The following is a 27,889-nucleotide window of genomic DNA, read 5'->3' on the forward strand; positions in this document are numbered from 1 at the left end:
ATGCCACGTTGCCTGGCCCTCACAGAGGTGTCTCTTGGGTTTTGCTCTTGCACCTTGCAGCTCCTGGAAATCGGGGCTGGCAACAGCAGGGCTTGGTTTCCCCACACATCACCTTGCTGACACGAGGGGAAAGTAAACAAGATTCTGCTCAGCACTGCAGAGAGCAACTGCTCCAGTGTTGCCTGGCAGATGGGGCCCAAGAGGGAGACCATCTGTTCCTGAGCGAGGCCCCAAATTTCTCCCTGGGAGATCCTGGGCTGAAGACACCCAAGTGAGCTCAGTGAGGGGGGGAGAGGCCCCAGGGAGCAGCCACAGCCCTTGGCTGCTACCTCAGGCCTTGGGGACTGGGCATCCTGCAGGACCGAGCCAGGGCTAGCTCCTCGATTCCACGGGCTGTTGGATGCCTGCAGCATTCCTGCTCCCTAAATTCTTTTTTTTTTTTTTCTCTACATCTCTACATTCTTTTCATACCTGCAGTCCTTCCCACGTGCACACAAGGCTTTGGCACGGTGCGTGGTCCCTGTTGCAAGACTGGGCAGAGCCCACGTAGCTCCCCTGCAGCCCTCACAGCAGCCACTGACTCTGCCCTCCTTGTCCAAAAAAGTGCAACTGCCCCGTGCAAAGGCCGTTTGCCTGATACCTACTCATTGACAGTTCATCTGGCTCCTCCAGCACATTCTGGCAACACTGGAGAGGTTTCAGTAACGCTGTTAGAGCCTGGGGACGGAGCTGGCATTTCAGAGAGAGAAGGGAATGACATCCAGGGAAGTCTGGAGAAGGAAAGAGCAATCTGCTGCTAGTCAGCATGTCTGAGAAGCTGGGAACATATTGCATTAAACTGATAATAACACCTTGAGCAGCAGGGTGGTAGTTTCCATCTGGCCTCACGCTGAGCTTGGTCTCTCTCATTTCTTCCCTGCTGCAGCCAGGGAATCTGAGGCGTGGAGTTGGCCACAGGTCACCCAGCAAGGCAGAGAAAGGATGAAAAGAGCCCTGTAGTGAGAGCAGGGTGCAGAGAAGCAGCAGCAGCACAGACTCTTGACTCTCCTTTCACCCCAACTAGACCCTCCTTAAGCTTGGGAGGTGGGAAGGCACTAGGGCTCTTCGCTTAATTAGTAGCAACAGCTGAAGCACTTGAGAAACAAAAGCTCCTCTCTCTCTCTGCCCCACTTTTACTTGGGAGCCAGGGGTGGGGAGCAAATTGCTTGGAAGCCAGAAAGCGCCCTGGATCTTGTCACCATGGCTGCACAGACACAGCCTCCTGTTATCTCCAGAGGAACAAAACCCTCCTCCCACCCTCTTCTGTCTCAGCTGGAGCTGATAAAAGAAGAAATAAACAAAACAAATTAAAAAAAAATACCCCAACCCAAACCGGCAAGTAAATATCCAGGGAATAAACCAACCTGCTGCAAAACATATTTGTTTCTGCAGTGGCTTTTGGGTTGCTGGCGAGCTGAAAGACTCAAATGAGCATTTCAGGTTACAGAGTCCATCCCAGTAATATCAGGAGTTACAAAATCACAACTCACAAACATCACAGACTGCATCATATGCTTGAGAATAGAGATCTCTAGCTATAGATAGCTAACTGTGTGGATCTGATTTATTTATTTATATGAATGTGTGTACTATTAAAATGATTCGATATAATTTTTATGTCTTGTTTAAAGCCCATAGGGATCACACCTCTAAGTTTTCTGTAAGAGCTGGAGTCTCACCTCTTCTATCTCTGTGTTCCACCGTGTGCACGGAGAGGCAGCAGCAAGTAAGCAGGGTAAGGCAGCAGAAGTAATCAGCTAATAGAGATTTTTGTGCTACCGCAGTTAAACTGCTTTTGGTATCTGGGCACCTTCACTCAGTGTGGATAGGAGCTTTAGAAAGTAACACAAAATGCAAAACAAAGTGGGACTTTGATGTGTTCTCGCAACTAAAAGGCTAAAAATACGCCAAATAGCATAGGAGCAAAGCAGTGAAAACTAGCAACCATATATTTATGTATTGAGAGAAATTAGGGCTATTATGGTTGCTCCAGACTGGCTTCCTACATAAACGGGGTAGATAATTTCACTTGATGCTTCGCATCAAGCTCTGGCCATCTGGCTGAATGCGAACATACCTTTTAGCAACATGTCTCATTTTGGCTTGATGCCTTCGGGGCCACCTCCCTACAACAGGCACTATTTCGGTGCTTAATTACACTTACTGTTGAAAAAGGACGACTTATTTTTAGTCTGTATCTTTCCAGTATCAGCTTCTGGCTACTGAGCATTGGGACTGTCTGTGTATGCATGTGGAAAGCTGTATGCCCAAATCAGCCTGGGAACTGCACAGGACACTGGGGGGCAGAAGATGGCCCACAGAATGCCTATAAGTGTTGTTTGGTGTGGTTTCTGAAGTCATTAATATGTGGACAAACAAATTAAGGGGAATAAGAATAACTGCTAATTCAAAGTTTAACCTAGTTGTCTCCATTTGGCACTGGCTGGCACACACAGTCAGTTCATTGGCTCTCTTTTTATTACCAGCTGCTGAAATTAAAATGCTTGTAATTCGAGCAAGAAAATTATGACTTTGTGACACAATAAACATTTTGCTAGTGTGATAAGTTTTGTCTTTGTTTACAACCTTTATTTACAAGTGCCAAGGAATATCAAGGTGTCCCTTGATTCAAAAAGGCCAGAGAACACCGTATTAAACATTTGATTATGTCTTTCAACTGTTCCACACCCATATTTGCTCCCATTAGCAGTTCTTTGACCAACCCTAGCGAAGTGTTACCTGTGGCACTCTAACCTGGCTCACAAAAGACAATTCAGCAAAAGAGGTTTCTGCCTGGGTGACTTACAGGGCTGAACTCTTGCTTTTAAACTTACCTGACCTTCCTTTGCATATGGATATAGCAGGATAAACTCATTTAGATCATGACAACAGCTTGCTCAGCCTGGCCTGAAAAGATCAGGCTCTTATTGATAGCTCTGAGCACATTGTTATCGCTACAGCAAGCATGCTGCTCTCATGTTCTCCCACTGCCAGATAAACATGAACATCTGCATAACTATTGTAGTAACAGCAGTACTAATATTAATGATACTGGGGTGAGAACTGGGTCTAGCCTCCAGTGCTTGTATTTTCCTCGGCAACCACCTCCAGGACTCCTCTCGGATGTCTTTGAGAACCCGGGTTAAGAGATCATTTTGAAGGAGTTGCTGAGTTTTCCACCAACACACCAGGCGATAAAAGACAGGGTAGGATTTCATAGCACACCAGGTATTCATGTTGGGTGTGGACTTTCAATGAATTTATGAGGGAATGAAATTGCAAAACCTAGTCAACGTTGTGGACTGCAACCCAGGACTCTGGGGCTTCATCGTACATACGCCTCTGACTTGCTGCATGCTCCAGAAAAATTACCATCCCATTGCTTTTTTTTTTTTCTTTTTGCATTAGGAAGAACAGTGTCTCTGGGCCTGAGGTATAAGAAGTCTGTCCCTTACAACAACGGCACCAGAGGGAGTTTCTGTCCCCCTTCCACCCTGTATGATCGACTGGGGTTGCACTAGTGCTCAGGAGGAGGATGCTACGGCTCAACATCATTGTCACCCCTCAGCCCCATAATCAGTTATAATTAAAGACCAATTTCCACAGGACGCAGATGCCTGTGCTCACATGCCCCTTGGTGCAGCAGAACAAACTAATATTTTGTTTCTGCAGAGCCAGTATTTGACCTCTCTGTTCCCTGCTGCCCGTGTGCCCCCTTTTATGTCTCAGCACCCTGCGCTGGTTGCGGTTCCTGCCCCCCTGCTATCACTCGCACATCCAGACACCCCTCATCTCCCAGCACCCATCAGCTCCCAGCATCTGTGCCACTTGCTTGGCCTCTTTTCCTTTATGCTGCTCCCCTCCACAGTCGTGTGACTGCTATTGTGTGGTCCCTGCCACACAAAAGCTAGCCTGACCTAATTTAAATCAGTGCTATTGAAGCCGTTCTTGTTTTATCTCCCAGCACAAGGGCTGTGCTCCCCATTTCAGAGGTAGCACAAATGAATGCCTAATTGGGGGGGTATTGTGCAGGCAGTGTTGTCTCCCAGCCCTGATTGTCAGCTCTCCTGCTTGATGGTGCTCTGAGCTCCCCTCTCTTCTAACAGCCACGCAGGCTGTTTAGAGAGCAGAGGGAGGAAGAGGGGAGAATGGGACTCTGCAGGCATTGCAGCATGTCAGACAAACAAAGCAGAGCATGGCCACGTTCAGCGCACTGGTGAAAAGGCTAGCTGGGGGAGGGTTCCCTTGTTCAGAAAGGGCAGATGCGGGTGATAATGGTAGAGAATATCCATCCTTCACCTCCAAATAACCCCCCTGCTTTCTTTTTTTTTTTTGTCCCTGCGTATTTATGTGGCAGTCTTTCCTAGAGCTCTGGAGACTGCCCTTGGGGAGGGGAGGAGAGGCAGAGGGGGCTCTCATACACGAGCCGTGCTACAGGGGTTGTAAGTCTTGGGAACAGAGGAAGTGGGATAGGTCAGGGGCTGCAGGGGAGACTGAAATGCTGCCGGCCTCTTTGTCCTCCTGGGCAAAGTTTGAGCAGTCACCAACAACAGAGCTTTGTAAACAAAGTGAGGAACATCCCCAGGAGCTATTCCAGCAAATGGAAACCAGCATGAAGAGGGACCTTTGTCTGGACCCTCAAAGCCACAATTGCACAGGCAAGGAGGATCCAAAGCCCAGGACCCATCCACGCTGTTTGTCTCAGGGCTACTGGAGTCTAACGCTGCCTTAACGAGGGACGAGTACAGTACAGGTTTGGGAGCTAATATGGCAGCGCAATGTCTTTTGTCTAATTCCTGCCTCCCACAGGTACCTTCCAAGAGCTTCCTCCCTGGGGCTGTTTGGTCTGTTCCTCTCCTTTCTCTACTGATCGCCTGACTGGAAGGGAGATCTGTGGAAGGAAACAAAACCCAAAGCATTTGAATCATTTCACTGATGTTTTGGTTCGCTACAGATTCGCTTGCTTCTGCTCTAGGGAGAGGACTTTGCCCTCACGTATTGATCAGGTTTGCCCCCAGCACGCTCAGGTGATGCGCAGTGCGAAGGTTGCTACCAGAGTCCTCTCCTGCGGGCTCTACCAGCTACAGGCAAAAAGAGTGCAATACCGGGATATTAAACAGCAATGTGCAGCATACAAGTCCCAAGGGTTCAGGTTTGTTATAGACTTTAATGTAATGTTCTAATCCTCACTGCCAGTCAAATAAGAATAAAACACCACCAAGTCCTGGAGTTAAAAGACGTGTGACAACCTCCTCTCTGTCCCTTTTGGCCCCAAATCAAGAGATTAGCCACAAAATCGTAAAATTAAAAGTAGCTCTGAGGTTCATTTATTTCTTCCGTATTTATGATTCATTCCTCTCCTCTAAGCTTTTCTCTGCAGCCAGCAGACCAGAAAACACACTTCAGCAGAGAAAACAAAACAGGAAAAAATGAATTCTCTGATTGCCGCCCAATTCCGAGAGCTGAGGTTTTATGAAAAAAAAAAAAAAATTGCCATAGGAGTGTGCGAGTGTTACTAACATTGCATTAAGATAAAGATGAGGATGGGGAACCGGTGCATTCCTAGAACCATGTGGGGCTGGCAACAGGGACTTTACCCAAAGCTTTGGGGATGGGAAAGCCATTACCCTGTGGCTGCCGGTGTCACATCGCCCTGCTCTGTGCAATCCTCGTGCACAGCTTAGAGAGACACAGGTGATGGGCACAGAGCCTGGCCCGCTGTGCACTACAGAAGCTTCACTTGAAGGGAAGGAAACGTCCCCAGCAGCTGGGGGACCCCAAGGGTCTGTCCTTTTACTCAGCACCCCCCCAGCCTGTCGTCCTCCAGCTGTCCTCGCCCTCCCTGCCTGGCAGGGAGCTCCGCTCCCCGTTGCCACTATTCTACCGACATCTGGTGGCAGCTGCCTCAGCAGAGGAGCTGCTCCTTCCAAAGGGCCCCACTCGCGCCCTTGGTGCCCAGTGTGGGGTCTTGACTGGCGGGCTGAGGCCATGGTGGGCCTGGAGGCCGCAGCCTGGTTTTGGGGGCCCCCCAGGAGGGCACTGGGGCACTGCTGGGGTCCCTGCGGCGAGGAGCAGGGCGTGAGGCTTGGCTGCACTGCTGTGGGGAGAGGCTTTTTGTGCCCCATGTGGCAGCCAGCACGCTTCTTGTGGGGCTGCCCTTCTGAGGTGAACAGCACCAAAACGCTGCCAGACCCAGCGGCACACCCTGCTTTGACACCTTTTGAGCACAGCGGGGCTCTGCGGGCACTAATTACTCATTAACTCTAATCACACTGAATCCTGACAGGTGTTTCTTTTTATTTGGGGGCGGTTTGGCTTTTGGGGCTCGCTGTGAGGCGCAGCCGTTTGGGGTTGGGGGTCGGGGGGGAGCCCCCAGAGGCGCTGCCTGGAGCCCAACATGGGCGGCTGCGGGAAGAGCCCCACCAGGCGGGTTTCCGTAGTGTAGCGGTTATCACGTTCGCCTCACACGCGAAAGGTCCCCGGTTCGATCCCGGGCGGAAACACTTCGTTTTATACTTCACGTACATATTTTTTTCTTCTTCATTTTAAAATTTTATTTTATTCTCCTTTCTCTCTCCCGGCTTTATTTGCCTCCTCCCGACATCTCAGAGCCTCACGGTTTCACGGCAGAAATAACGGCCCTCGGCTGCTGGCCGCCAGGGCACGGATGGGCAAAACGCCGCCGAGTGAGGCCGATTTCCATGCAAGAGGCGTTCTGGGTCGGTTGTGAAATTTATGGGGAAAAACTAAAAAAGTACAAAGGAAAAAAAAAAAAAACGGGTGCTGCGTTGGCCGGGAATCGAACCCGGGTCAACTGCTTGGAAGGCAGCTATGCTAACCACTATACCACCAACGCACTACGAGGAACCTTCCCGCCGCTCCCCTCAGCAACCTTCTCCTGCTGGGCCGAACCACCTCGCGGCACCGCGGGGGAGGAATTTAGCTATGGAAGCGGCCAAACTGCGCAACGATAGCACTGAAAGATGCTTTAAGGGCTGGTTGCGGGTGTTAGAGGCGAGGCCGTGCCCTCACCGTGCGTTATTCCCCTCTGCGCCCTCACTAAACCGAACAGCTCCTCCCTCCCCGCCCCCCCCCCGTTCTCCACAGAGTGGTTCACCCCCTTCCCCAACCCCTCCCTTCCCCGGTGCGCGCTCCCGCCACGCCGCCCGCCTCACGCACGCAGGCGCGCGCGCGCGCACGGGGCTCACTTCCGGCGCCGGGCCAAAGGTCGCGCAGCGGAGGCCGCCGCCCGCCGCCCGCCCGCCCGCCCCCTCCCCCGGGCCCCCCCCCGGCCCCTTCCCCCTCTCCCCGCCCCGCTTCCGGGGCTGCCGGGGCATGGACCGGGACTGACGGAGCCGCCGCCGCCGCCTCCCCCTTTTCCCCCCCCCCAAGTCCCCACCGCCGCTCAGGGGGAGGTCGCCGAGCCCCGGGGTGAGTAACGGGGGGGGTGTGTGTGGGGGGGCGGCCTCATCCCTGCCTCAGCCTCGGCCTCAGGGAGGGGCAGGGCTCGGCCTTTGAGGGAGGGGGGGGGGGCACGGAGGCCGCGCCCCTGTGGGGGAGAGCTTGAGCTGAGGGGGGGTTGGGGGGGTGCCCGTCTGCCCCCCCCATGGCTCGTACCCCCCCGTTCCCCCATAACCTGCCCCCATCCCCTGAATTTGCCTCCCATTCCTAATTGCCCCCCCCCAATAATTTGCTACTCTCCCCCCCAGTAACTTGCCCACCCCCCAGTAACTTGCCCACCCCCCCCAGTGCTGTGGGTTCCAGCTCCTCTTACCCCAGCGGTGGGAGTTTGCCCCCCCCTTCCATTCAGGGGATCCCTGAGGGGCTCGGGGTTGTTTTTCTGCCCCCCGGGGGGGTGTTTTGGGATGGCCACCAACCCCCCCCCGTGCCTTACACCCTCCCCTGCCCTCTGTGACTTGTGTCCTTCCGTAACTTGCCCCCACTGTTTGTCCTCCAAAAGGTGAGGAGGGGGCTCCGTGGCTGGGAACAGGGGGGTGATGGGGATGTGCCCCCCCCCCAGGAGCCTGTCCTTCCCCTCCTCGCCTCCCCCAGAGGACCAGGAGCTGGCAGCGCCTCCTGCCCCAACCCCACGGGGCTCCAGCTGCTGGCAGCCCTTCCCAAACCTTGTCTCTCTCTGTCACGTTGTGTCCCCCTCCCCGATTTATCCCACCCCCAGCTGCTTTCCTTTAGGACAAGGTGCTCTGAATGCTTCCAGCCGTGACAGGGCCACGTTTGTAGGGGCTGTGGGGTGGCTGCGGGGCCGTGGCTCATCCCAAAGGCACCTGCAGCCCCCTCGGGGGCTCCTTGGCACGATTCACGCCGGTGCCTGGCCTCTCACGGCCGTTCTGTTCCCTCTCCTTTCTCTGGGCTTAGCATCAGAGGACGTTATTGTGCCTTTTCTCGGGGAAATGTGTGACCTGTGGTGGGCGGGATGAGGTGTTCCTCTGAATCATTCAAATCTCAGAATAATGGAGATTAACAGGGACCTGGGGAGCTGCCTCCAAGCCCCTGCTCGGCGCGGGCTCAGCTGGCCCCGGGTTACTCAGCATTCCTCAGCACCGCTCCCGGGGCCGTTTGTGCTCGCAGCGAAGATTGCCCTTAAATTATCCTTAAATTATCAGGGGCTGTTCCTCAGCCCCCCTTTGTTCTCCTCTGCAGTTCAGGAACTTCGCCGCTGATGCTTTTTTTTGTGACCCTTGCTTTCCTCCGCTGCTCCGTGAGTGTGGTCGTGGTGGAGACGGGGCTGCCGGGCAGACCGGGGGCCGCAGCAGAAGATAGGGCCAGGGCTCGGGTGTGTCCATGATTCAGAGCTCTCCCGAGGAGACAAAGATCTTTGTACTTCAGTGTGCTTGGGCGCAGAGGTGGTGAAGGCAGTGCTGGCCTCGAAAATGGGCTTGTGGGGTGAGCCACGTTCCTTCCGTGGCACCAGGCTGAAGGCAGAGGGAAGCAGCGTGGCGTGGAAGGCAAGTCTGGTTTTTGTATCCCAGGTGGGACTGGGATGCTGGCAGCGGAGGAGCTGCCACCCCTCTGCCTGGCTCCTGATGGTGGCCTTTTTTTGACTCTTGTGAGTAACTGCAAGGATCACACTTCTCTTTTCTGTGTTCTTGGTGCTCCTACTTCAAGTTTCAGGACTTGGGGAGAGGCGTGAAAGGGCTGCTCTTGAGGTTTCTCAGATTGTAAGAAGAATTTTTCAGGAAGGAGAGAGGCAGGCCCTAGGGTTCCTTGATTCTCATTGTTCAGGTGAAGGAATCCCTCAGTTCTGTCCGGGTTGTTAGTACCTGGCGTGTGCTGGCAGAACGGATTTGAGCAGCAAAGCACAAAGCGAGGACTTTGGTTGTGCCTCTGCACTCAGCTGGATGTGTGACCTACAGAGGATGCTTTTATACGGCTGGATTCCTGTGACAGGGGAAACTGCAGCTATATGAAGTTTGTTTTTTTCATCTTCCTCCCTAGTTTCCTGTCCTGCCCAGCTTGCTGAGTAGTTAATGCAGAAGATAAAGAGGGTTCGTCTGGAAAACGAGACTGCAGGAAGTTGGAGAAGGTAAGGTTCCCTCTACATTTCCAAGTTACTCCTGGGGCTCTTCCTCACCCTGTGTTGTGTGCGACACACCAGTAAGCTCCTCGTGGGGTAAACGAGGCTTCTGAAAAATCCCATGGGTAGGATTTTGCCTGAGGAGCTTTGTGTCAGGAGCTGGGGGTCAGGAAGTGACTCAGGGAGCTAATTTGTTCCACGGGCTCCCAATACCAGGCTTTATATTTTTTCCCTGTCCGGATGTCCCCTGCTGTCCTACCTGCCCTTGCTTGATGTCCTCGCGCTATCGTGCTCCCCCTCAGAGAGCAGTTGGTGGATGTTTGCCTGATGCACCCGAACGCGCTAGGCACGGCAGAACAAACGGGGTGAGTGAGCTTGGAGACACCTGAGGGATAGCTGCATGCTCTGGGAAGTGGGGTTGGCAGCGCTGCTGCAGCATCAGGAATCATCCAAATTATTAGCTCAGCACCAGGGCTGTGAAGGACAGCCTTCCAGGGAGGTGTGAATCTCACGTGTGCCGCGTTGATGGGGAAGCTTTGAGGCTGTTTAAGGTTGTTAGAATCAGTGTCTTGGTCAAAATCCCTTCTGAGTAATTTCATCCCAAAATTCACGCTGCAGTTTCCATTGGATAAGTTTCTCCTCATACTACGCCATGCGTGGTGCTGCCAATACTTGTTATGTTCTGGCCAAGAGATGGCTGTAGCAATGGATGAAGCAGTTGGATTTTTATTTTACCCCATGTTGTGGCAGGACCTAAGTTTTAGGAGACTCTACAACGCTCCAGCTATCACTGTGGCATTTTCCATCTGTAACTTTGCCTACAGGTGAGGATGGATACTTCTCCTATCCCACTGTTTTACTTCAAAATCACCAAGCCTATAATAATACCAAGCCAAAAGTTGTGCCTTTGGCTTCCCTAGAGAATCATAAAATCATGGAAAGAGAGTTTGGAAGGGCTCCTGACCTCCTGTTTGGTTTGGGGCAGCGACCAGCATTACGTTTGTGCAGTGAGCAGGAGCTGCCTGTTTGGAGACCTTAAACCTGCAGCTTTCCCTCGCGAGAAGGTTTCACCAGCTGGGAGAGAGTGACCGCGGGGTCAAGTATCTGCAGCCAAAGCCAGATTATTTTGATCGACTGACTTGACCTGCACTGGGGTTGAGTTGAGAGAATCGTCCCCAGCCGAGGGGCTTTCGCGGTCTTGTCACGTGTTTTTGATAGGCAACGCTTCTCCCTTCAGATGAGATTTGAGTTGCTGTAATGGGAACCCTGGATATGGAGTCAGCAGATAGACTGGAGGCTGTAGACGCTCTCGCAGTCTCAGAACATCCCGTCACGTTCTCTTCTGTGGTTTTGGGCTTCCTGCCCAACTTTGATTGGATTTTTTTTTTTTTAAATTCATTTTCAAGTTGTGGATTGTTTAGATTTTTTTCCTGCTGGGCGGTAGGTACTGGGAGCACCTCCAGACTTATTTCGGGAGCTTTTTCCTGTTGTTCCATTATTATCCAGATATTTTGTACAATTTAGTGACTGAACAATTTGAAGGTAGCCCTTGTACTGTCTGCCTGTGGTTTAAGGAAGTCAAGGTGTACTTTGGTTTAGGTTTCCTCATCTCCTCCAGTAATCGGCTAAAGTGCCAAACTGGGTGAGAACTTCCTTTTAGAAAGTTTGTTAGAACGTGTAAGCTGGTTGGGAATCCTCTAGAAACACTCAGAGGTCTCAAAAAACACTCATGGCATAAAATGGGCATGAGTGGATGTTTTCTTGTGGTATAAATAACCATTCCCCTCTTCCCTGATTTTATCCACTGGAAAAGAACTTGTCGTGCATCTTCCTGAGGCTGGAGTCTTCAAGATTTGCTTCGTGTGTAATCCCTGCTTAATACTTAAGGATGACAGCTACATCTCAGAAGCTGCTCTCCTGTCAGAATGCAGGCAGCTGTCCCAGAAGACGAGCAGCGTTCAAGAAATACCTCATTTGAAAAAATGTAAATCTTGAGGCTGCTGAGAAGGAGGCATTTTTTCTGGTATTATCCTTAGTCACTGGATTGCCATCTTGATGATGCGTCAAAGGTAGCAATTCCGTCTCCATGGAGCAAACTTCTCTAGCCCTGTTTTTTTGCAGTAAACTGAAGTTCTTCTGAAATTCTTTGAAACAATCTTCCAGATAAACCCCCTGAAAACAACGACGGTGTTCCTGTGCAGGGAAATCCAGCTTCTCAAATGGGGTGACAGAAACTGGTTTCCCTAGTCCTAGGCTCATTCCTGCTTTGTAGTAGATTACATCACTGACCTTGGGCAAGTCAGTTAGTCCACCTCTCCTCAAATTAACATTTGCTGTAGTTGCATGTGGAGGCGTTTTTGGTAGACTCTAATTCAATAACTGCTAGGTTGGAAGCCCATGAGGAATGCATGCCACACTTTGCAGGATATGACAAGGGTCTGTTACTGCTGTCTTCTTGCAGCCAGCAAAGCCAATTACACTGTTTCTTCCTGTTTTGTCATCGATTTTGGCTGCAGTAGCTCCTCAGGTAAGTGAGCTGCTCTGCTTAGCACTTGCAGAGGTTTAAGCCTGATCAGGCTTGCCTTCAGGGCAGGAAGGGGACTTCACTTACATGGTCTTCCAGGACAGAAGTTTATATGCCTTTACCATCGGACATAGCTTTGATTTACCCATCCAAATTCCTGGGGTTGTTTTTCTTTGAGTCGAGCTGATGAATTGTTTTCTGCACCACAATCTGCTTCTTGGACATTCTTTAGCAGCTTGCTTCTAGAACTAGTTCTGGAAGTGAGTCTGTTGAGCTTAGTATCTCCACTTACAGGACTGGGTATGAGACAGGAGATTGACTTTTCCCTTCCATACAGTGATGTATGTTTAAAACGGAGTCTTTGGGTCATAGAATCCTAGGTCTGTAGTTTAAGAAGTGCTTCTTCTGTTATGTTTGTTACATGCTTAGAGCTTTCTCTAAGCAACAAAGTGTGCCTGCTTGATTTTATGGCTTAATTCTCTCCCTCAACTCCTCCCTCAGTTTTTTGTCTAGTTCTGAAGGGGAAGAGAAGATGACTGCAGTGGACGCGCTATCAGACAGCTCTGAAGTGGTTGAGATGGAGGATGTGCCTTCCCAATTCCAGGTGCAAAAGCATTCTTGGGATGGGCTGCGTGACATTATTCACAGCAGCAGGAAGTATTCGGGCATGATAGTGAACAAAGCTCCCCATGATTTCCAGTTTGTCCGGAAAACAGAAGAGTCCAGCCCGCACTCTCATCGTCTTTATTACCTGGGTAAGCCAGCATGCCAGACGCTGGGTGTGAGTATGGTGTGGGAGAGCATCCAATCTAAACAGGGGAGCGAAGGATGGGAAGCGTCTCTGATTGAGATAGGGGAACTAGGATGAAGTAACATCGCTCAAGATTGCACACTCGAATCTGTAGCAAAGCCTGGAACTGAGCAGAGAGCTCTCCAGAGCCAGATGAGTGCTCTAACTACAGGCTTGCTGCTTGGCAAGAAAGGGAAGTGTTGGCTGGTCAGCCCTACCTAGTGACAGAGGTATGAACGCAGGGTCCTTTTTGTAACCAGGCCAGTCCAGTGGTGGGCTGTTCCTCAAACTCAGGACTGTCATGTGTCTCTGTGACTTAAGAGAAGTGGGGTTTACTTGATAGGTTAACCAGGCTGACTTCCCAAGAAACTCACTGTCAGTTTCTTGGATTACTAAATTACTAAATGTATATTAAAAAATTCTAGGTGTTTTGGGGGGACACAGCAGCAACTTGTTTTCCCCCTGCTTTGTTAAGCATTATGTAGGTAGAATGCTTTGGAAAGCCGGAGAAGAAAAAGGCTTGCTAGGAATGACCAATATTGGTATTTGTAGAGAAATATCTTTCTTACAGTATGATTGAAAGCCAGCAGAATATTGTTGTACAGGTTCATCGTTAGACTTGGAGCTACAGTGTAATTAGTGACAGAGTGGTTGGATTTTAGTAGCTGGATAATTTTGTGGTTAGGAACATGGGAAGCTTTATGGACTATAAAGGGTTTGTTACGCTTTGGGGCATGAGCTGATCTTTACAAGGCCAGTAAAGAAATTGCCCAATGCTCCATGGAGCTGATTGCTTTTCTAAAGTGACCCTGCTTTTTTCTTTTTTTTTTTTGTTGTTGAGTGTAGGTCACTGTAGGACGTAGGATGCTGGATTCAAGGGGCTGATTTGTTTCATCGTTAAGCAGCTCCTGTGTGTCAGAGACTTGATTTGTTACAGTCCCTCGTACGTTCTCATTACCCAAGTGCCACTGTAAAGGGCAGCTTCCAGAGTTAGCATGTTTTTCTTGTTGAGTCTGAACAGCGAGACTTAATTTAAAACTGAATGTTTTTCAAAGCCACCTTGACTTTGATACAGTTTTTGATCTGGGTGACTAAAGAATTAAGGTGTTTTGAGTGGCTAATTTAGTATATTTTTAATGTTCTTCTGTTGAATAAAATGGCAACCAGAGCAGCTACTGGCTGGTCAGCGTTCTGCATGGGTTTTACAGCAGCCAGAACTAGGAAAGAAGTTAAACCAATGCCTGTTCAGTGTTTTCTTCCCTAAGAAAATGTGCAGGGCACAGAGCACATTGACCCAACATTTAAGATCAGTACCTGCTGGGTCGTTCTGAGGTACATTTCTCAAGCATTCCTTACAAAGTGGAAGTGCCGATCCTTCTTCTTGCCATATCAAGCATCTTTGGGGTTGCCTGCCATACACAGCGTGTGAAATACTCAGAACCCATTTCAGTGGCTCTTATTTAACACCATCATGCTATTCCTGTCCCAATGATAGACAATATTTTCAAAGTTTTACGTGAATGCTGTTAGTGGCTCTGTGTTGGAGTAGGGTGAAGACTTCTGAAGAACTTTACTGTAGGAACTGAATACTTTTCTTCACTGGAGAGCAGTTATCATGTTTTTTGGGGAGGAGGGCAATATTTTTCCTGAAGATGCTAATTGACTGTAGTCAGTCTGAGGTCACTGTAGAAAGTAGTAATATAACAAGGAGAAATGAAGTCCAGGTCACAGTCACATGAGCGTCAAATGTGTATATACAGTAATTTGTTCCTATCTGCAGTTCGTTCAGTTTGGGCATCTTAAATCATTCCTGGGCTGTCCCCGTAGACTTCTATGTTGTATCATGGCAGATGCTGCTTATATTAAACACCACATGCTCAGCACTTTGGTGTTTCTGTATCTCTGAGGATTATATGCTCACATATTGCTTCGCTTCCTGAGCACTTATTAATATTTCAGTTTTAATTTTAAGTAACTGCACTGCTGGGTTAACAGGCTCAGAAATCTTTCTGTTCTGCCCAGAACGTGTGCAGAGCAGATAGTACCAGGGCACGTTTCCTGTGTTAAATTCTGATCTGGGGAATCTCTACAGCAAACACGGAGGGCAAGTTCATGGTCCTTGATTCTGTTGAAAGTGCCAGAATCAGTTTCAGGGTATTCTATGTTTTCTCGGTTGTTTTGGCAATTGGATGAAGGCCAGTAGCTTATACGATTTGACCATAATCAAAAGCTTATGTAAAATGACAAGGTCTTTTGACTATGTAGAACACTGTTTTACATCTGAATGGGCTCTCCAGAGCTTCCAAGTTTTTCCTTTCCCTCTCTCAGCCTGGTGTGTTGGCCTGAATGAGGTCCCTGTAGCAAATTTCTGGCTGAGAAACGTGGAGAGTAATGTTGAGTCACCCATTCAGGGAGTGGTTTTTTTCAGAGTGGATCTAGGGCGTGGGTTGAACAGTCCAGAGAGAGGAAAAATGGATGTAACCAGCTCTGAAGAGGTTGGTTAGCATTAAATCTTGCCTAGAGAAGTTTCTGTTTAAAGCTAATGTAGTTGGATAGTATTCCATGATTGAACTGAGAGCTGCTTGGAAATGACAGCTGGTAAAAGCCTCTGGATTCACTGAACCCCTCTGCAATTCCATAAGAGACTGGTTTTGGTTGGGAGAGACCTCAAAGCTCCCCCCGTCCCATCCCAGCCGTGGGTACAACCCCTTCAGCCAGTCCAGGGTGCCCCTAACCCCATCCAGCTTGGCCCTGGGCACTGTCAGGGATGGGGCACCCACAGCTCGCCTGCTGTAATTAAGATTAATCTTAAATGGGATGATGCTTTTGTCCTCTTAATAGGAATGCCATATGGTAGCCGAGAGAATTCCCTTCTTTATTCAGAAATTCCCAAAAAGGTACGGAAGGAGGCCTTGCTACTCTTGTCATGGAAACAGATGCTGGATCACTTTCAGGTGAGTAGAAGTGTGAAGAGTCTGGGTTGATGGTTCTTGGGAAAGTTGGCTGGTGTTGTGGGGCTGGTCTGGTGAGTGCTGCTCTGCTGACCAGTGGAAGGAACAGCGTAGCAGTTTTTAAGGCACAGATTGGTGTTTGTAGGAATGTGGCATTGATAATTGCTTTATTTCATAATACAAGATAGTCACCTGCGTGTGCCACGGAGCTGACAGCAAGTGTGAAACTGCAGCTGATGTGGCAGGCAAAGGGCTGAGCTAGCAAAGAGGTCTCTGTAAGCTAGCATGTGGCCTGCCTCAAATTACAAGCTATCAGGACACTGCACCTTTCCTCAGTGTGCCTTCACTGGGCTCTTAAGATGCTTATTAATGTGCTTGCTGGAATGCAAGTTATGTACTCAGCTTTTAAGGAAGTTGGGAGAGTTGGATTCAGCTGCTGCTTCCGCTCTGTACTGGATTGCAGGAGAACCAGAAAGGGTGAATTTTCCCCTTGCTGATCACGGTATCGTAGTGTTCTTTGTCACCAAAGGTTTTGATGAGCAAAGGAGCAGAGGGTGTTGGTGTCCCTTCCATTCTGGGAAGGTTCCTATTGGAATAGAATTTAGCTGTCTTGACCCCATTTGGATTGCTAGTCCCCTTCAGGGTAATTCAAGATCCCTGGAAGAGGTTTTGTGTGCAGTATCTGACATGGAAACTGTTTGTGAAGGGCTGTAGATAGCGTCATTAAGTTAATTGGTTACATCTGATTTGCATAAGCAGAGCAAGTGCAGCTGTCCTCAGTTCATGCTGAAGTACCATCTGCAGAAATGATGGATTGGCAATTCAGCTCTTGCGTAGAGGGAACTTTGGGGTTTGCAGTTGGTTTATTCCTCCTGGGCCACACCTATAGCCTAGGGTACGGTGGTTTTGGACCGGTGTGATAAGGCTGCTGACTGTTTTGGGTTGGTGAATTCTATTATTTAGGGCATTCACAGTCTACCTGGTGCCAGTTTAAAAACATTCTTCTGTTGTGAAAGTTTCTCTCCTTGCAGATTTTTAGATTTTCTTTTCTTTCAACACTAGGCAACCCCTCATCATGGAATGTATTCTAGAGAAGAAGAACTCTTGAGAGAGCGCAAGCGACTTGGTGTCTTTGGTATAACATCTTACGATTTCCACAGTGAAAGCGGCCTATTCCTCTTCCAGGCCAGCAACAGCCTCTTCCATTGTCGAGATGGGGGCAAGAATGGTTTCATGGTGAGTCTGTGAATGGTTTTATGAATGGCATCTGAGGCGGACATAACGCTTTGGGTTATTGCACGTGTGTATCTGGTTATGATAATTTTTTTTGTCCTGTCAGGGCTATGTTTGTCCTCATTTTGTGGGCTGTACTATATCCAGGGCTTAAAGTCTTTTAGTATGAAGCTGGAAGATGATTTGGTACAGAGCTGTTTTTGTTTCTGTTGCTGTAGGTGTCTCCGATGAAACCTCTGGAGATCAAAACTCAGTGCACAGGGCCACGAATGGATCCCAAGATTTGCCCTGCTGACCCTGCCTTCTTTTCATTTATTAACAACAATGATCTGTGGGTAGCAAATATTGAGACAGGAGAGGAGAAGCGAATGACATATTGCCATAAAGGTAACTGGTCCTTCTTGCTGGATTCAAAAGAAAATTCTGACAAAAATTTGGGATGAAAAAGCTTATTTCTTCATGGCTTATTTCTTACAAGGACATTCTTCTTCTGGATCAGCTTTTGCCAAGGTGATGTAAATGCACTCTGTTCTTTGTTTCCTGTCCAGGCTTATCCAATGTTCTGGATGACCCCAAGTCTGCTGGTGTAGCCACTTTTGTCATTCAGGAGGAGTTTGATCGGTTCACAGGCTATTGGTGGTGTCCGACAGCTTCCACAGAAGGTCAGTTCTGCTTATCAAGTTCTGACACTACAACTGCTGCTGGCCCCTGCTGTGAATGATATTTTGAGCATGGCTTTCCTTTGGCCTTGGTTTGATCTGTTTCTGGAGAGGCTGCCAGGAGGAACGGAACACTGAGGGGATATAATTATGCTCTGAGGAGCATTTGCAGGTAGTCACTGGGAGCTGTGGCTATACAGGAGATGTACAAAGCTGTTGTTCTAGGGCGTACCACCACAGTGCTCCAGGCACGTCAGAAACAGTTGGAAAACACTGCAGCATACATGCCTGGTATCTTTTCCTAGGTTCAGAGGATTTAAAAACACTGCGGATCTTGTATGAGGAAGTAGATGAGTCAGAGGTGGAGATCATTCATGTTCCTTCACCTGCCTTGGAGGAGAGAAAAACAGACTCCTATCGGTACCCCAGGACAGGTAAGTGAAGCACCGTGGGGCTGTTAATGCAACTCTTGGCTCCTGCTGGCTGAAGTAGAGGAATTTGTGCTATAAACATTGCATGATTAATCTAAGTCCTTACCAGGATTTAGAAGCTGGTTGTAAACGTTGGGGCCTAATTGAGTCTCTGAGCCCAAAGCGTACTGCAGGAGGGAATGGGATTTAAAGTTCAGCCTAGATGAAAGGATTGTTGAGAAAAACAAAATATATCTGATGGCATGTTCTGGAATACATTTTGAATGCTTTCTTCCTCCTGAGAACATACGCATCCACCTAGGCAAGGCGAAGGCAAACTTTTCCTCTACCCAAAATACTTCTTGTGATGACAGCGGTGTTTGCTCGCACTCATCATTTCTTATTCGTGTACTGGCTTACAGCCATTTCAGTAGGGACCAGGCTTGGTTCTTATCTAGAAGCTGTACTGGATATAACTATAGCTCATCTTGGTATTCTGTCACTACTTTTTGCAGGCAGCAAAAACCCCAAGATTACATTAAAACTGGCAGAATTTAAAACGGACAGCAAGGGAAAGGTAAGTCGCACGATGGGTTATTGCTCAGAAGGGCTGACTGCTTCTGAAGCTCCGTAGAATTAAGAGAAGGTCACTAGGGAAACCTAAATAGTGTTAGCAGTTGTTTTCATCCTCTTGTAACACTTGATTCTCCAATGTGTTTATAAGAGTATCGTTCTGTTCGAGAGGCAGCTGGGAGAGGAGAGGAAAGTGAGAAGTGGAATTAGCCTGAGAGACCACACTGTCAATAGTAGAGCTTGGAGGGTTGAAGCTGGATCTAATCCCGGGCTTCATTCCATGATAGTATCCTTCTCTGTGGCTGAATGCCAAACTCATGGTGCTTTAAAACTTGTTTTTCCTTTCTCTTCTTGCCATTTGTTAAAGGGTTTTCTTCTCCTGGCTTTGCCCTTTCTGAAGCCAGTAGATACAACTGCCTTATTCTCCCATTCCACTGAGCTTCCATACGAGCAAGTCCGGTAGCAGTCTGATTTGATATTGAACCTTCCTTTTGCTGCAGATTGTGTGCGCTCAGGACAAGGAGCTGGTGCAACCATTTGCTGCATTGTTCCCGACTGTGGAGTACATTGCCCGAGCTGGATGGACCCGAGATGGCAAATAGTACATAAGTTTTTCTTCCAAACTAATGCTCCCAAGGGCTTCCCTGGCTGAACTGTTCTAGGCCTTCAAGATTGAGTTGTATTGTAGCCATACGATACGTTGTGTTGTGTTGTAGCCAGCTTTGTAATGTAATCATGACCTGTTTTTAAAGCCATGAGTGTCGTAAATGGCACAAGAGAATTTGGCTTCTTTAGTGTTTTAACATCCTAAAAGTGGGAAATAATCAGATGTGGGCGAGGGTGATGAGCTGTAGGTTTTAATGCAGAGCTGCAGTGACAAAGGGAAATGACAAATGAGCAGCCCTAGGGAATTACTTTGAGTTGAAGATGTTTAACACGCTTTCTGATGAAAGTGAGAACGTACTCTAAGCAATCGTATTGTTGTTTGTTGGTCCAGTTTGTGATCAACGCCAAGTATATCAAGGGAAAGTGGGCAGTTTGTGTGCTGCGATGTCCTTCGTGCATATGTGGAGAAAGGACTGCTCAATGACCAGTGTACTCCCATAGCTCGCTGTGCCTCAAAATGCAATGCGACAGCCTTGTGCTGGCCAGCCTTGCCTGAAGTAGTTACAGAATTCACACCGCTCTGGTTGGCTTCAATTTTTTGAGGGAAAATAATTAAGAGCTTTAAAGCTTGCTTTACTCTTAACTAGTTTCTGTCCAGATCGAGTTAAGGTGACTTAACTGTCTCTGAAAATTGCATTCTGTAACTCACCATTAATAACTGTCTGCTCTGGAAACTAAATTCATACAGCTTTGCAGAAGGCAATCCCATAGGTGGCTCTTGTGTTCTGCGCCAGAGCTTATCTAAATGTGCTGAATATATCAGTTCATGAAATCCACAGTCGCTGAGGTGCTAGGGGTAACTGGCTCTTTTGAAAGTCTGTCTTAATGATGAAACTTCCCTTGATGCACTTCCAGGCCTTGGGGTAGCCACACTATGCAGCAGTGGCTTGCCATCTGTCATGTTGAGAGGCCTGCAGTGCAGCACCACTTCAAATGACTCTCCTTGGAGAGGAACAAGGCTGAGACTGAAGCGACTCCTTCACTTGGCAGTTGTCTTAGGTCTGTGCCTTTCCCTGCTAGTGCAGCGTGCAACAGGGAAGCTACAAATGAATTACTTTAGCTTCTCTGTAGTTTAGGAACTCGCTAGAAAGCAAATGGTGCTCCTGACAGAGGGGCTGTCCAAGGAAGAGTTACATTCTGGAGACATCATTCTGTTAACTGGTCCCTTGGAATAGACACTGGCAAATCTATCAGACATCTTGTCTGAACGATACCCCTGTGAAATACCAGAGATGTCTGGCAAATACATGTTTGTTGGCAAAGCTTCCAGGAGATTAGAAAGCAGAGATGATGAGGAAAGCTTTGCATTCAGATGCCCAAATCCTTTCTGCCAGCGGGGGGAAAAGGGTTGCATGTGCTGAGTGTTACAAAGGGGCGTCTATTCTGTGGTACTGACATTTACCTCCACCTTCTTTCCCCCAGTGCCTGGGCTATGTTCCTAGACAGACCTCAGCAGCGGCTGCAGCTTATCCTTTTGCCTCCAGCGCTCTTTATTCCTGTCCCAGAAAACGAGGAGCAGCGTGCTCAACTTGCCAAAACTGTGCCAGAAAATGTCCAGCCATTTGTGATCTATGAAGAAACCACTGATGTGTGGATAAATGTAAGAGGCTCAGGGCTGGGAGGAGGGCACAGACAGCCCCTTCCTCCCCCACAGTGAACCATTTTTGTGTTTGCTGCATGTCTGATTTTAGTCCATGCTTCAGCAGACTGCTTTGCCTCTCAGTATTGCCGGATTTAGTGTTAATTTAGGGGGTCTGATAAAACCATGAGAGACTATCATGCACTCAGCATTGGAAGAGGTGAGAATCCTGCCATCTCCTCACAGCTGGAGCTGTTCATTTAATTCTTGCTAACATTCTCAGTGAACACGGGCACCTTGGACACTGACACTTAGACATAACAGTGCCACTCTCTCGGGGTTATTTTAGAAGAAGATTGTGGCTTCTTGGAACATGAGCCTAATCTGTGGAATTTTAACATATTTAGGTAGGCGATGGACGTATGGGGCAGGGAATAAACTTTTTTGGTGCTGGCAAAGAGACCTGAAGTTTGTGGTGTGGCATTCCTAAGATGTCAGAATAGCAACCACCTTGTGGGATGTCTAGCTCAGAGGCGCACGGTCTTCCACATGGGCACAAACTTTTTGTGAGAGTAGCAAAATATGGAAAGGCTTTTTCCTGCCAGCAGTTCATCTGAGATATTTTCCTCAGTGCCAGCTCCTTTCCTGTGAAAGCACAGGAGTTTAGCACTGACCTCCTTGGCTGTATCCTGTCGTGTCAATAGGAATCACTCATGGCTCTTCTGCCTTGTGTGACAGGTTCACGATATCTTCTATCCTTTCATCCAACCGGAGGGAGAGGAGGAAGAACTCTGCTTTATCCGAGCCAACGAATGCAAAACAGGTTTCTGTCACCTGTACAGAGTCACAGCAGTCCTCAAGCAAGGCAGCTATGACTGGGTGCAGCCATATGTCCATAACGAGGGTAAGAGCCACACTTTGTCATTGTGTCAGCTTTGTGTTCTCCCTTTGCTTCTATTATCTTTTAGGGAAGATGATCATTTATTTTCACGTCCTTTCTTTTAGATGATTTCAAATGTCCTATAAAAGAAGAGATTGCCCTGACTGGTGGGGAATGGGAGGTGCTGGCAAGGCATGGATCCAAGGTAGTGGTTGTTCATTTTCTCTTGCAATGTTGCAGTTCTGCATTGTCTGCTCAGCCCTGACTTACGCCCTCTGTTACACCTGGGACCAGCTAGAACTACTTAAGCTTCACTTTGTTTCTCTTTTTTTATTGCTGCCCATGCTTTTCCCAGAAGTGCTGTAGCCCAGTGCATGTTGAACTGATTGCCTTTTTAATCAGGCTTCAGATTGCTCCTTAAGTAAATCCCACGAGTGAGTCAGGCTGTAAAAAAGGGCACAAGTCTGAGGTTCAACAGTAGCAACAAGCCCAAGCCCCTCCACAAAATAGTTGTCTTTGCTGAAGCATTTTAACCCCAGTGAGTACTTGTGAATTGGGAATATGTCCTAGTGCTTAGAATGAACTCCTGGTCTCCAGCTGATCCCTTTAGGAAGAAGGCAGCTGGGGAGTATAAAGCAATTTAGAATATGAAGGAACTGTATCTGTTATTGGTTGTGGAATAGCCAGAAAGGATTTTTTATTAATCTTGTAGAACCTAGTTCCATTTTGCTTCAGGAATTAACTCTGAGTCTGATCTTTAATGCTCCCAGGTGATTTCTGTCAAAATAAAGACCTTGTCTGTTCATTTCCAATTAATCTGGATTTCCACTTCGCACTTTTAAAAGGCCTACAGCTTCATATGTTTGGTTTCTGCTGCTTTTCCTCAATCTGCAATTAACCTGCTGTCCCTCCCCATGTGGATTCTCACTGTACATGCTGTTGGTTTTGGCCACGGCTCTTCCCTTCATGTGCTATGGCTAAAATTGTGTTAGCAGCAATTATTTTGATGCATTTGTTGCTCCACAGGGCTCTGCCCGGCTTTCCTGGCCAATTGGGTTGGGTATTTCTTCCCTGTGCTGTCCACAGCGCTCTTCAAACTGTGTGTTAGCTAGAAATAGCACTTGGGCTTCAGCATTTGGAAACTGCAAGGTGGAAAACAGTTCAGTTACTGTTGCTGGATCAATGCAGTATTTAAAAGCTGTCATTTCTATTCCTGGCTGGCCAGGTGGTTTTTAGAAACTGCTTTATTTTAAAAATGTATTTTAATGTGACTTGAATTTTGGTACTGTTAGGGCTATTAGACCGATCCCTCCACAGATGGGAATTCATTATCACAGTTGCTGGAAAAAATACTCATATCCTTATAGCACAGACTTATTATGGGAAGACACCATTTTTAAGCACAGAATTTTCTGGTTTAAGCTACAGTGAACAGGGCCCAGCTTTTTAAGCTCTTTAATAAGCAAATGCTGTAAGTTTCTCAAAAAAGCTGGGTGACCTCCTTTCATTACTTTGGAATATTTGCAGTTCCCCATCAGTGTTGGTCTGAAGCCTATCTTATAAATGGGTGCTGTGTACTGTTCCTAATGCTGCAAGCAGTCTGTCATGGTCTGTTTGTGTTTTAAGCTGGCTCTGCCTGGGGACAGACAGTTTGAGCTGGGAAAGGAGCAGTAGTTGTCATCCTTCTGTCACTGAGCCCTCTCTTCTCCACCTAGATCTGGGTCAACGAGGCGACGAAACTGGTGTATTTCCAAGGCACAAAGGACACCCCACTGGAGCACCACCTCTACGTAGTCAGTTATGAGTCTCCTGGAGAAATTGTGCGGCTTACCACGCCAGGCTTCTCCCACAGCTGCTCTATGAGCCAGGTTTGTTGGTTCTTAGATACCAGGTGCCCTCGTCTCCTGACTGACAGGGAACGTGCCGAGTCACGACCAGTAACGCTTACTGACCCTTCTGTTGTCTTGGTTGCTTGAGATGTGGGAGCTTTTGTCTGGGAACTGCATGGAGAGTGGATGTGGGAAATGAAAGACCTGGCTCCCCTAACTCTTCTCTCTCTCCTCTATAGAATTTTGACATGTTCATCAGCCACTACAGCAGCGTGAGCACTCCACCCTGCGTGCATGTCTACAAGCTCAGTGGCTCTGATGATGACCCGCTCCACAAGCAGCCCAAGTTTTGGGCCAGTATGATGGAGGCAGCCAGTAAGTTCTGTGGAAGTGTCCGTGCTGGGTTCTGTCTGTGATACGCTTCCTACTAATGGTAGCCAAAGGTGGTGGAGAAGGAAGTGGCTGAAGTAACTTCGTTTTATGGGGAAATGAATTGAATTATCTTGCAGGGGTGATACCTCTAGTGGATTGCTCATCAAGGAAACAGTACGCTGGCTTTCAAGATGTTACTGTTTCATGGTTTGAGTGAAAGCAGTGGTGCAGGATTATTTGATTATGTTTTTGGGTGTTTCTTTATTTGTTCTTTGTTTGAAGAGTGGCAAATACCTGGGAGGTCGTGGCTATCTCATTTCAAGGCTGTAGCCATTAAAGGCTTAGACACAACTCAGAGCAGTACCCAAACCTTTTCTGCAAATGCTTTTTCCATTTGACCCATGTATGTGCTTCCCACATCTTGCTATTATGGCACAGCATGCCTTGCCTGAAGATTCTCAGCTGATGATGTGTTCGTGGGTGATCCTTTTACTGCATGCATGGCCTATTGCCCTATGCAGGCACACAGAGGCTTTTTGTTTCCCAGGGAGAGGATCCTCTGAAAGGCATTGACAAGTCTTGGTATGGTTTGGGTATTGAAAGAGCCCTGACTAGGGTCAAGTTTGAACAGAATAAGCTTTTTCTGGCTAGGTGGGAGGCAGAGCCTGCCGTCAGTTACTGCACTGGGTGTGAACTTCCTCCTGCAGGTTGTCCCCCGGATTACATCCCGCCTGAGATCTTTCACTTCCGCACTCAGTCAGACGTGGAGCTCTATGGAATGGTGTACAAACCTCACGATGTCCAGCCTGGGAAGAAGCATCCCACAGTGCTCTTTGTGTACGGAGGCCCTCAGGTAATAATCCAGCATCTGACTGCTGGTGTTGGCCATGGGATTGCTGTCCGGGGCAGAGCTCTGTGTAGCTCGGTCACTGAAAGGAGTTTGCCATGAGGATGGTGCTGCTCTTTTCTTGGGTGACAGGTGATAGGACAAAGAAACAGCCTCAAACTCCACAAGGGGAGGTTTAGACTGGACGTTAGGAGGAATTTCTTCATGGAGAGGGTGGCTGAGCATTGGAGTGGGCTGCCCAGGGAAGTGGTGGCCTCCCCATCCCTGGAGGTGTTTAAGAGATGTGTGGACATGGCACTAAGAGATGTGGTTTAGTGATGGGACTCAGTAGATCAGGTTTATGGTTGGACTGGATGATCTTGAAGATCTTTTCCAACCTAGATGACTTTGTGATTTTACCATCAGGGCTTTGGACGTCTCTTCTGACTTCTGCCTCAAACCTCAGGTGATTTTTCCAGCATGTAGTCCTGATTTGTGTGGCTGTGATAGCTCAGTTAGTGGCTGCTGTCCAGCTCAGGATCCTGTGTAGTGAAACAGAGGAAGACAGTGGAAGGCAGCTGCTTGGCTCTGAAACTTTTCTAACCTCCTTCTGCAGGTGCAGCTGGTGAATAACTCTTTCAAAGGAATCAAGTACTTACGGCTAAACACGCTAGCATCTCTAGGCTATGCTGTGGTGGTAATTGATGGAAGGGGTTCGTGCCAGCGAGGACTCAAGTTTGAAGGGGCCCTGAAAAACCAAATGGTAATGTATTTTTTTAACGACTCTTTGCTCATTTGTTCTTTCTAAGGTTGTCTGGCTTGAGCATTGCTTACACCTTTTCTGTCCCTTAAGTTTTTAGGTTGAGAAAGTCACTAACCTGAGCTTCCTTGTTGCCTTTTAGGGCCAGGTGGAGATAGAGGACCAGGTGGAAGGTTTACATTATGTAGCAGAAAAATACGGGTTCATCGACTTGAGTCGGGTAGCCATACACGGCTGGTCATACGGGGGTTTTCTGTCCCTCATGGGGCTTATCTGTAAACCCAATGTCTTCAAGGTGAGTCTAGGCATGGGGGGCATCATTGTGGGACTCTTGGTTTTCTTAGCTTATCTAACTCTTGCCATCTAGTGTTGGCTTTTATTTGCTTGATGGTTTTGATGGACAGGTGAAAATGTCCCTCAGTCCTGCCCGCCTGTAGCTCCTGCCTACAGACCTGCATTCTGCTTGCAGGTCGTACTGGCTGAGACCTGAGCAGGATGGGGTGTCCGGGATGGGGTCATGCCCCAGTGCCTGTCAGTGGAGGGCTTAGCCTAGCATCCCATCTGATAATTGATGTGCTATTCCTAATGCCCTTCCCAAGCCCCCAGCACAGTTTCTGGATCATTCCGCATGTCTTCCTTGAGAAGGGGGAAGCTTTTAGTGCTGGTATGCTGGAATTTGCCTGATTTTAAGAGAAATAGCGTGAGGAGGAGTCTGGGGTTTTATGTGGGTTTGTTGTGGAAGAATTCTGGCCTGTGTGACAGGCTCCGAACAGTTCAGTGTTGGTTTTTTTTTCGTGCTTCAAGAGTTCCCTCTTTTTCCTGATGAAGTGCTTGAACTCTTTAGCACTTGATAATTAAAGTTGTCTCCTGCCACCTATTTGTTTGACAGATTGCTATAGCAGGTGCTCCTGTCACAGTTTGGATGGCATATGACACCGGGTATACTGAGCGGTACATGGATATCCCAGAAAACAACCAGCAAGGTTATGAGGCTGGCTCTGTGGCATTACACGTAGAAAAGCTTCCCAATGAGTGAGTACGGTGGGGTTGTGCAATCTGCTGAAAAAACGCTACCAGCTGCACCTCGGCTGAGCACAAAAAGAATGGATGGGTTCTGATCTGGTTTAATTTTAACTCACGTGGCTGGGGCTGCCTCCTGCAGCGAGCTCAGGCGTTGTTCCCGCAGCCCCCTTTGCCAGGGGAGGGGTTAAAGACCTCGTCCGTGGCCTTACACTCCTCTGACTGCTGCCTGGTCATTGCTCTGTTTTAGTTTGCCAGCTGGCAGCTCTTTACTCAGACCTGCTGCAGAGCTTTTTGCTTGGATTCTCATCCTACCTCTCTTTCCATCTCCAGGCCAAATCGTTTGCTGATCCTCCATGGCTTTTTGGATGAAAATGTGCACTTTTTCCACACCAACTTCCTGGTATCACAGCTAATCCGGGCTGGAAAACCTTACCAGCTGCAGGTAGGAGGAACAAGAGTGAAGTGGGAAGGTCTGGTAAATCTGTAAAGTTTCCTGCTCGCTGCCCTGGGAGTGGAATAAGGTGGAAGCAAATGCTTCCACATATTGATGCAGGGTAGGTGATAGTAAATGCCTTGTTTGGCTCCAGGAGGTGGCCGGGAGGTGGCACTGTGGCTGCTTCCTTGCTGGCCGATGTGTCTGAAAGCACTTGCACGCAGGGCTCGTGCCCTCAGGCCTGGAACTTTCCTTTTTCACTGGAGCTGTCGCTGCCACCAGCCCTGTGAGACACCGAGGGGGGTGGCAGTGCATGCCAGGGCAATGAGGGGGGTGGGCTGGTGCTCGAAACCTCCCCGGCACCCTGTTGTCCTGATGGAAGAGGGCTGGTGTGAGGGAGGCTCGTCCGTGCTGAACGAGCTGCTCGTGGTTAATTGTCCCGTCTCTGCTTCTGCACAGATCTACCCCAATGAGAGACACAGTATTCGGTGCCCTGAGTCAGGAGAGCACTATGAAATCACGCTGCTGCACTTTCTACAAGAATACCTCTGAGAGCACAAGCCTCTGCAAACTGGACACTGACAGCTCACCTTCCCCTCCTGTGCCCTGCCGCTCCTGCCTCCCCCGACAGCCATCGAACCCAGAGCACAAATGGCTGAGTGCCCAGGTCGGGGTGTCTCGCCCTGAACGAGGGAGGAGGGTGGAGAGCACCTTCCCTTTGGACAGTGCCACCTTCTTTCACTTTCCAAGCTGGAGGTCTGCCCCTGCTCAGCTGCTCATCCTGTTCCTCTCCTCCAGCCTGGCTGTTAA

At 48.6% G+C, this 27,889-nt stretch overlaps 1 protein-coding gene and 2 non-coding genes across 3 annotated transcripts; 2 read left to right on the forward strand and 1 right to left on the reverse strand.

Moving 5' to 3' along the window:
- The first annotated feature begins 6,469 nt into the window (after window positions 1-6,469).
- TRNAV-CAC lies at window positions 6,470-6,542 on the forward strand. The gene has a single exon. It is a non-coding gene; the product is annotated as a tRNA-Val (tRNA).
- Window positions 6,543-6,823: 281 nt separating this feature from the next.
- Window positions 6,824-6,895, reverse strand: TRNAG-UCC. The gene has a single exon. It is a non-coding gene; the product is annotated as a tRNA-Gly (tRNA).
- Window positions 6,896-7,441: 546 nt separating this feature from the next.
- DPP9 (dipeptidyl peptidase 9) lies at window positions 7,442-27,886 on the forward strand. The gene is made up of 21 exons (XM_032203572.1): window positions 7,442-7,470; window positions 9,493-9,580; window positions 12,597-12,850; window positions 15,727-15,839; window positions 16,899-17,072; window positions 17,288-17,456; window positions 17,618-17,731; window positions 18,034-18,162; window positions 18,654-18,715; window positions 19,212-19,312; window positions 20,800-20,977; window positions 21,695-21,860; window positions 21,962-22,041; window positions 23,552-23,704; window positions 23,905-24,040; window positions 24,745-24,890; window positions 25,480-25,626; window positions 25,766-25,918; window positions 26,513-26,655; window positions 26,977-27,088; window positions 27,539-27,886. Exons 2-21 carry the CDS (start codon window positions 9,525-9,527, stop codon window positions 27,629-27,631), a joined length of 2,679 nt encoding a protein of 892 aa, XP_032059463.1. The 5' UTR covers window positions 7,442-7,470; window positions 9,493-9,524; the 3' UTR covers window positions 27,632-27,886.
- Window positions 27,887-27,889: the final 3 nt, after the last annotated feature.

The sequence above is a fragment of the Aythya fuligula genome, chromosome 26 (genome assembly GCF_009819795.1).
Source record: "Aythya fuligula isolate bAytFul2 chromosome 26, bAytFul2.pri, whole genome shotgun sequence".
NCBI classification, from domain to species: Eukaryota; Metazoa; Chordata; class Aves; order Anseriformes; family Anatidae; genus Aythya; species Aythya fuligula.

Excerpts from the sequence above, each read along its gene's own strand:
- DPP9 (XM_032203572.1), top strand. The coding sequence starts at position 9,525 with ATGCAGAAGATAAAGAGGGTTCGTCTGGAAAACGAGACTGCAGGAAGT. Across the intron at positions 9,581-12,596 it reads ACTGCAGGAAGTTGGAGAAG|TTTTTTGTCTAGTTCTGAAG; the intron begins GTAAGGTTCCCT and ends CTCCTCCCTCAG. Across the intron at positions 27,089-27,538 it reads GAAAACCTTACCAGCTGCAG|ATCTACCCCAATGAGAGACA; the intron begins GTAGGAGGAACA and ends GCTTCTGCACAG.